The sequence below is a fragment of the Notolepis coatsorum genome, assembly GCF_963971535.1.
Source record: "Notolepis coatsorum genome assembly, chromosome: 3".
Classification (NCBI taxonomy): Eukaryota; Metazoa; Chordata; class Actinopteri; order Aulopiformes; family Paralepididae; genus Notolepis; species Notolepis coatsorum.
In genome coordinates this window covers 99,428,837-99,446,211 of record NC_140167.1, presented here as the reverse complement: position 1 = coordinate 99,446,211, position 17,375 = coordinate 99,428,837, and the positions used below count along the sequence as shown (strand labels likewise).

The 17,375-nt window shown below is 44.6% G+C and overlaps 1 protein-coding gene across 1 annotated transcript in view; it reads right to left on the bottom strand.

Moving 5' to 3' along the window:
* Positions 1–6,602: 6,602 nt before the first annotated feature.
* The window catches only part of LOC311225929 (immunoglobulin superfamily member 3-like), a gene marked incomplete at its 3' end in the record, with an annotated part of 113,092 nt that continues 102,319 nt past the window's right edge, over positions 6,603–17,375 (bottom strand). The window contains exons 13-14 of the mRNA XM_084311320.1: positions 8,547–8,798; positions 6,603–6,808 (exon numbers count right to left, since the gene is read on the bottom strand). Of these exons, the coding sequence (XP_084167446.1) occupies positions 6,603–6,808; positions 8,547–8,798 (458 nt within the window). The remainder of the gene's footprint in view (positions 6,809–8,546; positions 8,799–17,375) is intronic.

The window sequence follows — 17,375 nt, the reverse complement described above, 5'->3', positions numbered from 1 at the left end:
TGAATGTTTGTTAGTGTTTGGTATTTTTTGTTGGTTTTTAGTACTTTTAAACATCCATTTTTAGTAAGTAGTTTTCATTTGATCCTATAATTGTTTCATTCACCGATTTGTGGACTTTTTTTTTAGTGTCCTGAAAGGCGCCTTATAAATCAAATGCATTATTATTATTATTATTATTATTATTATTATTATTATTATTATTATTATTATTATTATTATTATTATTATTATTATTATTATTATTATTATTATTATTATTATTATCATACAGGAGGGAAAAGACACTTTGGATAGTAGGGACTGCATCTCTGCCTGTCCTGACCAGGAAACACTTTGCAACTGTGATCTCCTCTGGCAATAGTTGGATATTGTAATGTGTGGCGAGGGGTTGCAGCAATTCCACTGAGAGAAACTGGTCTGAGGCTGGATAACATGCCTGTATGCCTCTCATAAGTTGTTATCCAACTCATGAGAACCTGCTCTCAAGCTCTTGCAGCATTCTGTCGACGACTGGATAGAACAGTCTCTGTCTCAGCTGATCTGAGCTGAGGTCTGAGCTTGTGCCACAAGATGACTCAACTACATACTCGTCCATCCTTTTCTGCTTCCTCCTTTGGCTGGTAGTATGTTCCTCAATCCAAAGGCCATTACATATGGCCTTTGTCCTGTCATACATGTCCACTGCCATCTCTGAGGTGCGATAACCTTTGAGTGTGTCCTGCACTGTGCTTTTAAATAGTACAGATATTGAAGATGTGCACTTTAACGCAGCAGCACCTGGAGGCTGGAGCCATCCATACCCATGTCCAGTGTCCTATAATAAGCTTTAATCGAACCCTGGTTCATTTCCTCGGATAGTCCGGTTGGTTTGGGGTGGTGTGAAAGCTCATTCACTCTTGCAAGTGAACCCTGCTGCGGTGCAATTGAGATGTGAATGCAAAGCGGACCAAAGGCAGGAAAAGACCCAAAAATCTAATATTTTTTTTTATGAGAAGACTGAAACATATGTATATAATGAAACACACAATACAGTTTTTACATTTAGCTATTCTACTTCTCAGTGATTAGAGTACTGTAAGTGAAGTACGCAGAGAATGTGCAAATATACAATAAATTCACCAAACACTACACAAGACCAATGCTGTAGACTGATGAAAATATAATTTATTTATCTACATATACCCAAATCAATGATGCAGACTGATGAAAAAAATAACATTTTCTCTCCATATACCCAAATCAATGATGCAGACTGATGAAAATATAAATGTTCTCTCCATATAACCAAATCAGTCAACATTTCAACATGGAGAATCACAACAATACATGTCCCAGTTTTTATGCTACTATGTGCATAACACTGTAAGCTCAGCAAATATCAGACAAACATAAAATATTGTATCCAGTACAGGTTAAAATTACAGTAAAAAAAAAATTTGTTGAAAAGACACTATTAGACGTTATCTCTTTGCCTAGCTGGATCTGGCAAGATATTTTTTTGTTGTGATTCTCCATGTTGACTGATTTGGGAAAATGGGAGAAAATGTATATCTTCATCAGTCTGCATCATTGGTTGTCTTGTGTAGTGTTTGGTGAATGTATTGTATATTTTCACGTTCTCTGTGTACAGTACTTCACTCTCCTTCCATTTTGGTTGAAGACAGGTGAACTCACCTGCTGCATTTTTATAGTGCTTAAACCTGATTGGTGTATCTACAATTAAGCAATGGTGTGTTTGTGCATCTGATGGCTATGTTTAACCAATTGGCTCATAAGTGTGGTAATTTGACATTCTGTGTCTAATGTAATGCAAGTGTGTTTAGTGTTTTGCAAATCACTGTGTGTATTGTTTTGCAAAAAGTGTGAGGCTGACATTGTAGGGGTGCAAATCTGGGCCTATATTTTGCTCCTTGAGTGTAAGGTTTTGATAATTGTGTAATACTTTTGATTTGAGTGTTTATGCAATTGAAGAAAACTATAAAGACTAGAGATGAACTGTTTATTTCTTTTGTACATAGGCTGTGCATATGTTTGTTTGTTTGTTTGTTTATTTGCTTATGTGTATGATTCTTAACTGTGTTTTTATTTTGTTATTGGTGTATATGTGTGTGTGTATGTATGTATGTACAGTATATGTATATATTATATATATGTATATATATGTGTATATATGTATATTTGTACTCCTGTTGGGGCTTCTTGGACCAGATCAATGTTTTATCTGGCTGAATAAAGGTTAAATAAATAAATAAGAAACTGATGATTTGGTCCTGTTAACTCTTTGAATTTTCTATGGGGACTGCCCAGATCCCTCTCGTGGACCTGGACCTCACTTTGAGAACCTCGAATGATTCTAGTTATTCAGTATTCATCTCTAATTACTCTAAAATTGCGTATTTCTGTGTTAAAAAAAAAAAAACCCGGGCTGAAGCCCCCAATGTTTTCTAACCCTAAAAGCGCCCCTGGGCGGCATTATGATACCAGGGACTAACAAGAGCAGACCCCTATGTTTTTGAGTGGGGAGTCATGGACTATTGGGCCTGTGACCTGCTACTTAACTGATCAGTCAAGGCAGACAGAATAAACAGTATGGCTGTAGCGGCCTCTGCCCGTGTCCGCTTCTAGTGGCAGTCGGGGAGGTATTCCGTACGCGCTTTCTTGTCAATAATAGTCTCCACACTTTCAGTTCCGTTGTCAGATATCAAATGGATATCCGATTTATTTAGAAAAGTATTTTACATGGAAGATGGGACCAAAGCGATCCAAAGCGTGGTTCAAAGCGTTCCTAAGCGTGGTTCAAAGCGTTCCCCGTTCTACACCTCCCAGCTGATTCCCGTCACTAATTTATGCCCTCAGCTGCGCAGTGGCTGGTCCGCCTTGACAGGTGAACCACACGCAGTCCCACAGTACAACTGGCCCCGTTCCATGTACGTGGTTCAACTAAGTCGATCAACATGTCCATTATCCAGCTTCAGTTAACCCGATGTTCAAAGCCGGGATTTTCCTGTTTCACAAAGGAGGATTCAGTCTCGTTAACTCAAGCCAGACTTGAGAGTCAGGCTCAAGTCAGGCTAGATGCGCGCTCCCGTTTTAGGTGGAAAGCCAGCACGTATCGATGGCAGAGACCCTGATTCTCAACGGCATTGATTGATTAATTGATTTAAGACTTTATTGACAGATTGCAATAGGCTCAATCGCCTCGCCGACAAGTTAAATGCGTTATCTATAGGCTAATTCTAAGTCCCTCATTACCTCAATCAATCAGATTATATTTCTTTAAACTTGCCTGCTGGATTGAATAATCAAATGAGATCTTGCTAGCGAAAATTATTAGTTAACTGTTATACAGAATTACGATACGGCTCTCTTACCCATTGATTGATGTATAGTCAATCTTTTACTTATCTTCTCTGTGGTGTAACGGGTTCTTCTTTTGACTTTCACACGGACGACCGGGGTTCAAGGCCCTAGTCTTTTCCTTCTTTTTGCAATATAGGAATAATTCAATTTGGTGCACGTTGAGAGCTATATAAAGAATGACATCCTCAATGCATGTAGATTTATAATATTTTAACTTAAAACCAGGCTACTTTGGCGTATAATCCTTAATATTATATTCAAAAAAATCATATTGGAAACACGGGGATTTGAACCCCGGTCTCTGAATTGGCAGGCATGAGCACTACCGCTGGGCCACTGGGCCAGATGGGATAAATTCATTGTTTATACATTAATGAACGAGAGACCCGTGTTTAGAATATCCGTTGTTTTGAATGAAGTTTATCTCTTTATCCTCATTCATTAATGTGACGTCAACGGCTCATTCAATTTCTCAAATCCGTCAAACAGCGCATCTCATCAGACATCTTAATCCCAGTTACAATTAAAATAACCACATCATGTGTACATCGCACGAGCGAGAGCCACCGTCGCCACGGTATATATAACGTGCATTATTTAGGACAAAGTGAATTTAATATCAGCATTTTGGGTCTATTTTACATTTCAAAAGCCCCCTCTGGAAGAATGGAGCACAAAAACGTAATTCAGAATGGTATAATGCAGATCGTAGACTGTGGGAATAGTTTCAGGAAACGGGCTGTCACTTCTTTGCGGGGGCGTGGCGATAGTTCAGGCTAACTTGAACTTGAACTCTGCTTTCGACCAGGCTCAAACTTTTGGATATGTTGTCATGGTGATTTGGAAAATCCAGGTACATGAAATCGGAAAGTCAGGCTAACAGAGTTATCCAGCTAAAGTTATCCGGCTAACTCGGTTATCCCGGTACATGGAACGGGGCTGAGTTCATTCAATTTTCCCCAGAATAGGTCAACACTGGGCAAGCATTCCCCTTTTGGCTACACAGATAAATCATAACATTCACATAAATCATATCCTTCTATTTGATATAATAATAATAATAATAATAATAATAATAATAATAATAATAATAATAATAATAATAATAATAATAATAATAATAATAATAATAATAATAATAATAATAATAATAATAATAATAATCATAATCATAATCATAATAATAATAATCATAATCCATAACCAAAACACTCATGGCCCTTACAATGGCTATGATGCAGAAGTGTTGAATTCCAGTCCAAGTCATACAAAACGCCATACAAAAATGCTTTAGTACAAGCTACATCCATTGCTAAACACAAATATATATATTACCAAGGAAAACCATACCATAATGAAAATAAAAAAAATGTATTAAAAAAAGGTTTGATCATAAAAAAAGTGAATCATGAAGAGTATAGCACATCTATTAAAATCAGTATACAAAAATGCATTCAAAACTAATCACAGGAAATAGTTACAGTATAGTTTTTAACAGTATTTTTTTACATTTTCAAGACTTCTTATGATCACCTGCCACAAAACCCAGCCCACACTATTTCATAAACCTATATGGTGTTTGTAGTTGAAGTGTTTACCTACCTTGTTTAACAACAACAACAAACATAGAGAACCCTCCCCTCTCCTGGTCTCTCTCTCTCTCTCTCTCTCTCTCTCTCTCTCTCTCTCTCTCTCTCTCTCTCTCTCTCTCTCAATTCAATTAAATTAAATTCAAATGGATTTTATTGACATGGGAAACATACGTTTACATTGCCAAAGCCAAACAAAACAATCAAACAGAGAAATCAGAAGAAACCAGTACATTACAGAAGGAATTTTTTGTATGATTGACAGTCTTTATGGTGGTTGTATTGTTGTTGTTGTATGTCCTTTTCTTGTCACAGCAGCTCACAAATCTTGCTGCTGTGTTTGCACATTGTTGTATTTCTCCCAGTAGGTATGGGAGTTTTGTGTTATTTCCCATGTTTTCAAAGTCTCTTTGGGTGTTTGCAATTTGTGGGAAGTATATGTCTCTGATGTCTTGGTATAGTGGGCAGGTTGTTAAGATGTGTAGCTCGTTTTCCACCTCTTCTTGTGTGCAGTGGGTGCACAGTCTGTCTTCTCTTGGGAGCCAGGTCTGCCTATGGTGGCCTTTCTCGATGGCTAGGCTGTGCTCGCTGAGTCTGTACCTAGTCAAGGATCTTCTTCGTTTTGGGTCAGTCACAGTGCTCAGGTATTCTGCCAATGTGTACTCTCTGTCTGGTGGCTCTGTTTGTGTTTGTGAGCAGAGTCCCAGAACCATCTGGCTGAGTGGGCATCTCTCAAGGGTCTCTCTGTGGGTGAGGGCTTTGTTATGGAGTGTGTCTGGGTCACTTTCTTTTAGGTTATTATAGAATTTAAATGCTCTTTTTTGGATTTTGATAATTAGTGGGTATCTTCCTAGTTCTGCTCTGCATGCATTATTTGGTGTTTGCCGTTGGGTGCGGAGAATGGATTTGCAAAATTCTGCATGCAAAGTCTCAATTTGGTGTTTGTCCCATTTTGTGAAATCTTGGTTTGCAAGTGGGCCCCAGACCTTGCAACCATACAGGGAAATGGGTTCTATGACGGAGTCTAATATTTTGAGCCAGATTTTAATTGGAATGTCTAGCTTGATGTTCCTTTTGATGGCATAGAAAACCCTTCTTGCCTTGTCTCTCAGGTCATTCACAGCTTGGTTGAAGTTCCCAGTAGCAGTGATGTTTAGGCTGAGATAGGTGTAGTTTTTTGTGTGTTCTAATCTAGGCCAATATTGTGTATAGGAGGAATTTGTGTTTGTGTTGTTGTAGGCTGGGTCTTTTTTGGAATATCATAACTTTAGTTTTGGTTAGATTTACTGTCAGTGCCCATGTCTGGGATAATTTGTGCAGAAGATCAAGGTGCTGCTGTAGCCCTTCTTTGGTTGGAGACAGCTGCACCAGATCATCTGCAAACAGTAGGCATTTGACTGCATGCCAGGTGCTGCAGTTTGTTCCAATGTTTTTGCCAGTTCATTGATGATGTTGTATGTAAGAGGGTTGGACTCAAACTGCACCCCAACTCTCTCTCTCTCTCTCTCTCTCTCTCTCTCTCTCTCTCTCTCTCTCTCTCTCTCTCTCTCTCTCTCTCTCTCTCTCTCTCTCCTCTCTCCCCTACCCTCCCCTCCTCTCCTCCTCTCCTCCTCTTCCCCTCACCCCCTCTCCTCCCCTCTCCTCCAGTGTAGCTCAGTCCTCTGGGCTGGGTTTAAGCTTCAGGGGGTGCTCCTCTGCCCACAGAGACTCGTCTGGCCTCTTTGCTCCGGAGCCTCTGTGTATCCTCAGGCCGGCCAGGACCAGTGCCCCCAGTAGACAGACGATCACTGCCAGGAGAACTCCCAGCACCGTTCCTGTGGAGCACCCTTCCTCTCTGGCTGCTTCTTCTGCAACACCTCCTGGGAATCAGAATGGATTTGACTGACAAGTACTATACTATTGATACTATGACGTTTCTCCCAAGCAGTACTGTAGAGCTGAGCGTTGACTAGCACAGCTCCTTGACTAGTACAGTCATCACTAGCACAGCTCCTTGACTAGTACAGTCTCATCACTAGCACAGCTCCTTGACTAGTGATGACAGCTAGTACAGTCATCACTAGCACAGCTCCTTGACTAGTACAGTCTCATCACTAGCACAGCTCCTTGACTAGTGATGACAGCTAGTACAGTCATCACTAGCACAGCTCCTTGACTAGTACAGTCTCATCACTAGCACAGCTCCTTGACTAGTGATGACAGCTAGTACAGTCATCACTAGCACAGCTCCTTGACTAGTGATGACAGCTAGTACAGTCTCATCACTAGCACAGCTCCTTGACTAGTGATGACAGCTAGTACAGTCTCATCACTAGGACAGCTCCTTGACTAGTGATGACAGCTAGTACAGTCTCATCACTAGCACAGCTCCTTGACTAGTGATGACAACTAGTACAGTCTCATCACTAGGACAGCTCCTTGACTAGTGATGACAACGTACAGCTCGCCTCATTTACCAGGCGAGCTGCTGAGGGGAAGAAGCTGAGTCTATGGCGGGACTTTAGTGTCTTGGGCAGCCATAGCCGTCTGCCGTGGCGTTCTTTGACATTATGGTGTAAAACCGAGTCAAACAAGTTACAGTATACCTTAGATACAAAGTAATGTTCAGGTGCAGTAGTTTACTGCTAAAAACTAGTACTATTATCCTAAAACAAGTGCAATCTTAAACATATATTGAAATAATCAAGAGGAGGCTTAAAACAAGATAAAATCCCTGGCTGTGTCTTTACTTTTAGCAGTGCGTGTGTCTATTTAAATAATGGATGTTGCACACTCAGAATCTGGACTTTTGCTTCCTCTGCCTGGTTTACAAAGTGTTTGCCAGCATTTCGAATCAAATCAAAAGACTGTTACTGGTTTCATGAAGGGCAGTTTTTCAGAGGAAAGAGTGTAACAAGTGTCTGTAACACGCGGCCCAGCCTCCCTCTCAGCTCCACACAACAAGGACCTCGATCATATTCACACAGCGATCATATTCACACAGCGGCCATTTGGCTCTCATGTCACGCTCAGGTTGGGGTCCCCTCTCCTCTCTCTTCCCCTCTCTTCTCTCCTCTCCTTATCTCCTTCCTTCCCATCTCCTTTCTTCCCTCTCCTCTATTTTCCTCTCCTCCCTCCTTTCCTCTTCTCTCATCTCCTCTCCTCTCCTCTCCTCTCATCTTCTCTCCTCTCCCGTCCTCTCTTCTCTCAGGGCACGTCTGCGGGGTTAAAAAGTACTATTTCTGACAGTTTAAAACTTTTAATTACTGACTAGTCTCGTGGGCATGGCACTACACTGTCTAAACTCTATAATCATAGTTAGACAGTAGATAGATAGATAGATAGATAGATAGATAGATAGATAGATAGATCAGAACAGTAAATACTGTTTACAATAGATGCTGTTTAGAGTAGATGCTGTTTACAGTAAATACTGTTTACAGTAGATGCTGTTTACAGTAGATGCTGTGTAAATAAAGTTATATAAGAAAGTGTATTAGTATACACAACAATACTCAAAAATTAAATACACACACAAGCAGTACACCCTTTGAGTCAATGCCAACATGGAGATGGAGAGTCTGTTAAGTTGTCAGCGGCATGTAATGCCGTGTTTACCTTCCGCTCGGACACTGACGGTGGATTCCCCCGACCGGCTCACTGCCAGCTTCCTCCAACCGTGTGACGGCGAGAGCAGCCACTCCTCCACCTCGCAGAAATACAGGCCGCTGTCTGCGGGGGTCGCTGCGGTTACTGTGAGGTTGAAGCAACTGCGGACGGGGTGGACAAATCTCAGCCGTTTGCTCCTCCCACTGCTGTCCTGCAGGGTGGAGTTTCTGTGGGCTGTGAAGATGGGGCTAGGAGGCGGAGCTAGGAGCACAAGGTGGGGTCAAGCAGAGTCACAGTAGCTAGCGGGTGTGGTAACAGTTCACATATAAGACATTAAAGACTCATTTAGCTGATTATTATTTTGTGTGGAGGATATAATCGTGATAATCACACTTAAAAACATCTGTAATCGAGAGCCCGGACACAATCCCCCCCCCCCCCCCCTATGCAGACAGCTATACAGAATTATACAGAGAACTATACAGAGAGCTATACAGAGAGCTATACAGAGAGCTATACAGAGAGCTATACAGAGAGCTATACAGAGAGCTTTACAGAGAGCTATACAGAGAACTATACAGAGAGCTATACAGAGAGCTATACAGAGAGCTATACAGAGCTATACAGAGAGCTATACAGAGAGCTATACAGAGAGCTATACAGAGAGCTATACAGAGAGCTATACAGAGAGCTATACAGAGAGCTATACAGAGCTATACAGAGAGCTATACAGAGCTATACAGAGAACTATACAGAGAGCTATACAGAGAGCTATACAGAGAGCTATACAGAGAGCTATACAGAGAGCTATACAGAGAGCTATACAGAGAGCTATACAGAGAGCTATACAGAGAGCTATACAGAGCTATACAGAGAGCTATACAGAGAGCTATACAGAGAGCTATACAGAGAGCTATACAGAGAGTTATACAGAGAGCTATACAGAGAGCTATACAGAGAGCTATACAGAGCTATACAGAGAGCTATACAGAGAGCTATACAGAGAGCTATACAGAGAGCTATACAGAGAGCTATACAGAGAGCTATACAGAGAGCTATACAGAGAGTTATACAGAGAGCTATACAGAGAGTTATACAGAGAGCTATACAGAGAGCTATACAGAGAGCTATACAGAGAGCTATACAGAGAGCTATACAGAGAGCTATACAGAGAGTTATACAGAGAGCTATACAGAGAACTATACAGAGAGCTATACAGAGAGCTATACAGAGAGCTATACAGAGCTATACAGAGAGCTATACAGAGAGCTATACAGAGAGCTATACAGAGAGCTATACAGAGAGCTATACAGAGAGCTATACAGAGAGCTATACAGAGCTATACAGAGAGCTATACAGAGCTATACAGAGAACTATACAGAGAGCTATACAGAGAGCTATACAGAGAGCTATACAGAGAGCTATACAGAGAGCTATACAGAGAGCTATACAGAGAGCTATACAGAGAGCTATACAGAGAGTTATACAGAGAGCTATACAGAGAGCTATACAGAGAGCTATACAGAGAGCTATACAGAGAGCTATACAGAGAGCTATACAGAGAGTTATACAGAGAGCTATACAGAGAGTTATACAGAGAGCTATACAGAGAGCTATACAGAGAGCTATACAGAGCTATACAGAGAGCTATACAGAGAGTTATACAGAGAGCTATACAGAGAGCTATACAGAGAGCTATACAGAGAGCTATACAGAGAGCTATACAGAGAGCTATACAGAGAGCTATACAGAGAGCTATACAGAGAGCTATACAGAGCTATACAGAGAGCTATACAGAGAGCTATACAGAGAGCTATACAGAGAGCTATACAGAGAGACACACAGAGAGAGTCACAGAGAGAGAGTCACAGAGAGAGAGACACAGAGAGAGAGTCACAGAGAGAGAGTCACAGAGAGAGAGTCACAGAGAGAGAGTCACAGAGAGAGAGTCACAGAGAGAGAGTCACAGAGAGAGAGTCACAGAGAGAGAGACACAGAGAGAGAGTCACAGAGAGAGAGTCACAGAGAGAGAGTCACAGAGAGAGACACAGAGAGAGACACAGAGAGAGAGTCACAGAGAGAGAGACACAGAGAGAGAGTCACAGAGAGAGAGTCACAGAGAGAGAGTCACAGAGAGAGAGACACAGAGAGAGAGTCACAGAGAGAGACACAGAGAGAGAGTCACAGAGAGAGACACAGAGAGAGAGTCACAGAGAGAGAGACACAGAGAGAGAGTCACAGAGAGAGAGACACAGAGAGAGAGACACAGAGAGAGAGACACAGAGAGAGAGACACAGAGAGAGAGTCACAGAGAGAGAGTCACAGAGAGAGAGACACAGAGAGAGAGACACAGAGAGAGAGACACAGAGAGAGACACAGAGAGAGAGTCACAGAGAGAGAGTCACAGAGAGAGAGTCACAGAGAGAGAGACACAGAGAGAGACACAGAGAGAGAGACACAGAGAGAGAGACACAGAGAGAGAGTCACAGAGAGAGAGTCACAGAGAGAGTCACAGAGAGAGAGTCACAGAGAGAGAGACACAGAGAGAGAGACACAGAGAGAGAGTCACAGAGAGAGAGTCACAGAGAGAGAGTCACAGAGAGAGAGACACAGAGAGAGAGACACAGAGAGAGAGTCACAGAGAGAGAGACACACAGAGAGAGTCACAGAGAGAGAGTCACAGAGAGAGAGACACAGAGAGAGAGTCACAGAGAGAGACACAGAGAGAGAGTCACAGAGAGAGAGTCACAGAGAGAGAGTCACAGAGAGAGAGTCACAGAGAGAGAGTCACAGAGAGAGAGTCACAGAGAGAGAGACACAGAGAGAGAGTCACAGAGAGAGAGTCACAGAGAGAGAGTCACAGAGAGAGACACAGAGAGAGACACAGAGAGAGAGTCACAGAGAGAGAGACACAGAGAGAGAGTCACAGAGAGAGAGTCACAGAGAGAGAGTCACAGAGAGAGAGACACAGAGAGAGAGTCACAGAGAGAGACACAGAGAGAGAGTCACAGAGAGAGACACAGAGAGAGAGACACAGAGAGAGAGTCACAGAGAGAGAGACACAGAGAGAGAGTCACAGAGAGAGAGACACAGAGAGAGAGTCACAGAGAGAGAGTCACAGAGAGAGACACAGAGAGAGAGTCACAGAGAGAGACACAGAGAGAGAGTCACAGAGAGAGAGTCACAGAGAGAGTCACAGAGAGAGTCACAGAGAGAGAGTCACAGAGAGAGAGTCACAGAGAGAGAGTCACAGAGAGAGAGTCACAGAGAGAGACACAGAGAGAGAGAGTCACAGAGAGAGACACAGAGAGAGAGACACAGAGAGAAGGACACAGAGAGAGAGAGACAGAGAGAGAGACACAGAGAGAGAGTCACAGAGAGAGTCACAGAGAGAGAGACACAGAGAGAGAGTCACAGAGAGAGAGTCACAGAGAGAGAGTCACAGAGAGAGACACAGAGAGAGTCACAGAGAGAGAGACACAGAGAGAGAGTCACAGAGAGAGAGACACAGAGAGAGAGTCACAGAGAGAGAGTCACAGAGAGAGAGTCACAGAGAGAGAGTCACAGAGAGAGGACACAGAGAGAGAGACACAGAGAGAGACACAGAGAGAGAGCCACAGAGAGAGAGACACAGAGAGAGAGCCACAGAGAGAGAGTCACAGAGAGAGAGACACAGAGAGAGAGTCACAGAGAGAGAGTCACAGAGAGAGAGACACAGAGAGAGAGTCACAGAGAGAGAGTCACCAGAGAGAGAGACACAGAGAGAGAGACACAGAGAGAGAGACACAGAGAGAGAGCACAGAGAGAGAGTCACAGAGAGAGAGACACAGAGAGAGAGTCACAGAGAGAGAGACACAGAGAGAGAGACACAGAGAGAGAGACACAGAGAGAGACACAGAGAAGAGACACAGAGAGAGAGACACAGAGAGAGAGTCACAGAGAGAGAGACACAGAGAGAGACACAGAGAGAGAGACACAGAGAGAGAGACACAGAGAGAGACACAGAGAGAGACACAGAGAGAGAGACACAGAGAGAGAGACACAGAGAGAGAGTCACAGAGAGAGAGACACAGAGAGAGAGACACAGAGAGAGAGACACAGAGAGAGAGTCACAGAGAGAGACACAGAGAGAGACACAGAGAGAGAGCACAGAGAGAGAGACACAGAGAGAGAGTCACAGAGAGAGAGGCACAGAGAGAGAGACACAGAGAGAGAGCCACAGAGAGAGAGTCACAGAGAGAGAGTCACAGAGAGAGAGTCACAGAGAGAGAGTCACAGAGAGAGAGTCACAGAGAGAGAGTCACAGAGAGAGAGACACAGAGAGAGAGACACAGAGAGAGAGACACAGAGAGAGAGTCACAGAGAGAGAGACAGAGAGAGAGTCACAGAGAGAGAGCCACAGAGAGAGAGACACAGAGAGAGACACAGAGAGAGAGACACAGAGAGAGAGACACAGAGAGAGAGTCACAGAGAGAGACACAGAGAGAGAGACACAGAGAGAGAGTCACAGAGAGAGAGTCACAGAGAGAGAGTCACAGAGAGAGAGTCACAGGAAGGAGAGACACAGAGAGAGAGACACAGAGAGAGAGTCACAGAGAGAGACACAGAGAGAGACACAGAGAGAGAGACACAGAGAGAGAGTCACAGAGAGAGAGACACAGAGAGAGACACAGAGAGAGAGACACAGAGAGAGAGCACAGAGAGAGACACAGAGAGAGACACAGAGAGAGAGACACAGAGAGAGAGCCACAGAGAGAGAGCCACAGAGAGAGAGTCACAGAGAGAGAGTCACAGAGAGAGAGTCACAGAGAGAGAGTCACAGAGAGAGAGACACAGAGAGAGAGACACAGAGAGAGAGACACAGAGAGAGAGTCACAGAGAGAGAGCACAGAGAGAGAGTCACAGAGAGAGAGTCACAGAGAGAGAGTCACAGAGAGAGAGTCACAGAGAGAGAGTCACAGAGAGAGAGACACAGAGAGAGAGTCACAGAGAGAGAGTCACAGAGAGAGAGACACAAGAGAGAGAGACACAGAGAGAGAGTCACAGAGAGAGACACAGAGAGAGAGTCACAGAGAGAGAGTCACAGAGAGAGAGTCACAGAGAGAGAGTCACAGAGAGAGAGACACAGAGAGAGAGTCACAGAGAGAGAGACACAGAGAGAGACACAGAGAGAGAGACACAGAGAGAGAGTCACAGAGAGAGAGTCACAGAGAGAGAGACACAGAGAGAGAGTCACAGAGAGAGACACAGAGAGAGACACAGAGAGAGAGTCACAGAGAGAGAGTCACAGAGAGAGAGTCACAGAGAGAGTCACAGAGAGAGAGACACAGAGAGAGAGTCACAGAGAGAGATCACAGAGAGAGAGTCACAGAGAGAGACACAGAGAGAGAGACACAGAGAGAGAGACACAGAGAGAGAGACACAGAGAGAGAGACACAGAGAGAGAGCCACAGAGAGAGTCACAGAGAGAGAGTCACAGAGAGAGAGACACAGAGAGAGAGTCACAGAGAGAGAGACACAGAGAGAGAGACACAGAGAGAGAGACACAGAGAGAGACACAGAGAGAGAGACACAGAGAGAGAGTCACAGAGAGAGAGACACAGAGAGAGAGTCACAGAGAGAGAGTCACAGAGAGAGAGTCACAGAGAGAGAGACACAGAGAGAGAGACACAGAGAGAGAGACACAGAGAGAGAGACACAGAGAGAGAGTCACAGAGAGAGAGTCACAGAGAGAGACACAGAGAGAGACACAGAGAGAGAGACACAGAGAGAGACACAGAGAGAGAGACAGAGAGAGAGTCACAGAGAGAGAGACACAGAGAGAGAGTCACAGAGAGAGAGACACAGAGAGAGAGTCACAGAGAGAGAGACACAGAGAGAGAGACACAGAGAGAGAGACACAGAGAGAGAGTCACAGAGAGAGAGTCACAGAGAGAGAGTCACAGAGAGAGACACAGAGAGAGAGACACAGAGAGAGACACAGAGAGAGAGACACAGAGAGAGACACAGAGAGAGGTCACAGAGAGAGAGTCACAGAGAGAGAGACACAGAGAGAGACACAGAGAGAAGAGACACAGAGAGAGAGACACAGAGAGAGAGACACAGAGAGAGAGTCACAGAGAGAGAGTCACAGAGAGAGAGTCACAGAGAGAGAGTCACAGAGAGAGAGACACAGAGAGAGACACAGAGAGAGAGTCACAGAGAGAGACACAGAGAGAGAGACACAGAGAGAGAGTCACAGAGAGAGAGACACAGAGAGAGAGACAGAGAGAGCACAGAGAGAGAGTCACAGAGAGAGACACAGAGAGAGACACAGAGAGAGAGACACAGAGAGAGACACAGAGAGAGTCACAGAGAGAGACACAGAGAGAGAGAGTCACAGAGAGAGAGTCACAGAGAGAGAGACACAGAGAGAGAGTCACAGAGAGAGAGTCACAGAGAGAGAGTCACAGAGAGAGACACAGAGAGAGAGTCACAGAGAGAGAGTCACAGAGAGAGAGTCACAGAGAGAGAGTCACAGAGAGAGACACAGAGAGAGACACAGAGAGAGAGTCACAGAGAGAGATCACAGAGAGAGAGTCACAGAGAGAGAGACACAGAGAGAGTCACAGAGAGAGTCACAGAGAGAGACACAGAGAGAGGACACAGAGAGAGAGTCACAGAGAGAGAGACACAGAGAGAGAGTCACAGAGAGAGAGTCACAAGAGAGAGACACAGAGAGAGAGACACAGAGAGAGAGACACAGAGAGAGACACAGAGAGAGAGTCACAGAGAGAGAGTCACAGAGAGAGAGACACAGAGGAAAGTCACAGAGAGAGTCACAGAGAGAGAGTCACAGAGAGAGAGACACAGAGAGAGAGTCACAGAGAGAGAGTCACAGAGAGAGAGTCACAGAGAGAGAGACACAGAGAGAGGACACAGAGAGAGAGTCACAGAGAGAGAGACACAGAGAGAGAGCACAGAGAGAGTCACAGAGAGAGAGTCACAGAGAGAGAGACACAGAGAGAGAGTCACAGAGAGAGAGTCACAGAGAGAGAGACACAGAGAGAGAGTCACAGAGAGAGAGACACAGAGAGAGTCACAGAGAGAGAGTCACAGAGAGAGAGACACAGAGAGAGAGTCACAGAGAGAGAGTCACAGAGAGAGAGTCACAGAGAGAGAGTCACAGAGAGAGAGACACAGAGAGAGAGTCACAGAGAGAGAGACACAGAGAGAGAGTCACAGAGAGAGAGTCACAGAGAGAGACACAGAGAGAGAGTCACAGGAAGAGAGAGAGACACAGAGAGAGAGAGAGTCACAGAGAGAGAGACACAGAGAGAGAGTCACAGAGAGAGAGACACAGAGAGAGACACAGAGAGAGAGACACAGAGAGAGAGACACAGAGAGAGAGTCACAGAGAGAGAGTCACAGAGAGAGAGTCACAGAGAGAGAGACACAGAGAGAGAGTCACAGAGAGAGAGTCACAGAGAGAGAGTCACAGAGAGAGAGTCACAGAGAGAGAGTCACAGAGAGAGGACACAGAGAGAGAGTCACAGAGAGAGAGTCACAGAGAGAGAAGCACAGAGAGAGAGACACAGAGAGAGCACAGAGAGTCACAGAGAGAGAGACACAGAGAGAGAGTCACAGAGAGAGAGACACAGAGAGAGAGTCACAGAGAGAGACACAGAGAGAGAGACACAGAGAGAGAGACACAGAGAGAGAGACACAGAGAGAGAGAGACACAGAGAGAGAGTCACAGAGAGAGACACAGAGAGAGAGTCACAGAGAGAGAGTCACAGAGAGAGAGACACAGAGAGAGAGACACAGAGAGAGAGTCACAGAGAGGAGACACAGAGAGAGAGACACAGAAGAGAGACACAGAGAGAGAGCCACCACACAGAGAAGAGAGAGACACAGAGAGAGAGACACAGAGAGAGAGACACAGAGAGAGAGACACAGAGAGAGAGACACAGAGAGAGAGCACAGAGAGAGAGACACAGAGAGAGAGACACAGAGAGAGAGACACAGAGAGAGAGACACAGAGAGAGAGTCACAGAGAGAGAGACACAGAGAGGAATCACGAGAGACAGAGAGAGAGACACAGAGAGAGAGCACAGAGAGAGAGACACAGAGAGAGAGTCACAGAGAGAGAGTCACAGAGAGAGAGTCACAGAGAGAGAGACACAGAGAGAGAGACACAGAGAGAGAGTCACAGAGAGAGAGACACAGAGAGAGAGTCACAGAGAGAGAGACACAGAGAGAGTCACAGAGAGAGAGACACAGAGAGAGAGTCACAGAGAGAGAGACACAGAGAGAGAGTCACAGAGAGAGAGACACAGAGAGAGAGACACAGAGAGAGAGACACAGAGAGAGACACAGAGAGAGAGACACAGAGAGAGAGACACAGAGAGAGAGACACAGAGAGAAGACACAGAGAGAGAGACACAGAGAGAGAGACACAGAGAGAGAGTCACAGAGAGAGAGTCACAGAGAGAGAGACACAGAGAGAGAGACACAGAGAGAGAGTCACAGAGAGAGAGTCACAGAGAGAGAGACACAGAGAGAGAGACACAGAGAGAGAGTCACAGAGAGAGAGACACAGAGAGAGAGTCACAGAGAGAGAGACACAGAGAGAGAGACACAGAGAGAGAGACACAGAGAGAGAGTCACAGAGAGAGAGACACAGAGAGAGAGTCACAGAGAGAGAGCACAGAGAGAGAGACACAGAGAGAGATCACAGAGAGAGATCACAGAGAGAGAGTCACAGAGAGAGAGACACAGAGAGAGAGTCACAGAGAGAGTCACAGAGAGAGAGTCACAGAGAGAGAGTCACAGAGAGAGAGTCACAGAGAGAGAGAC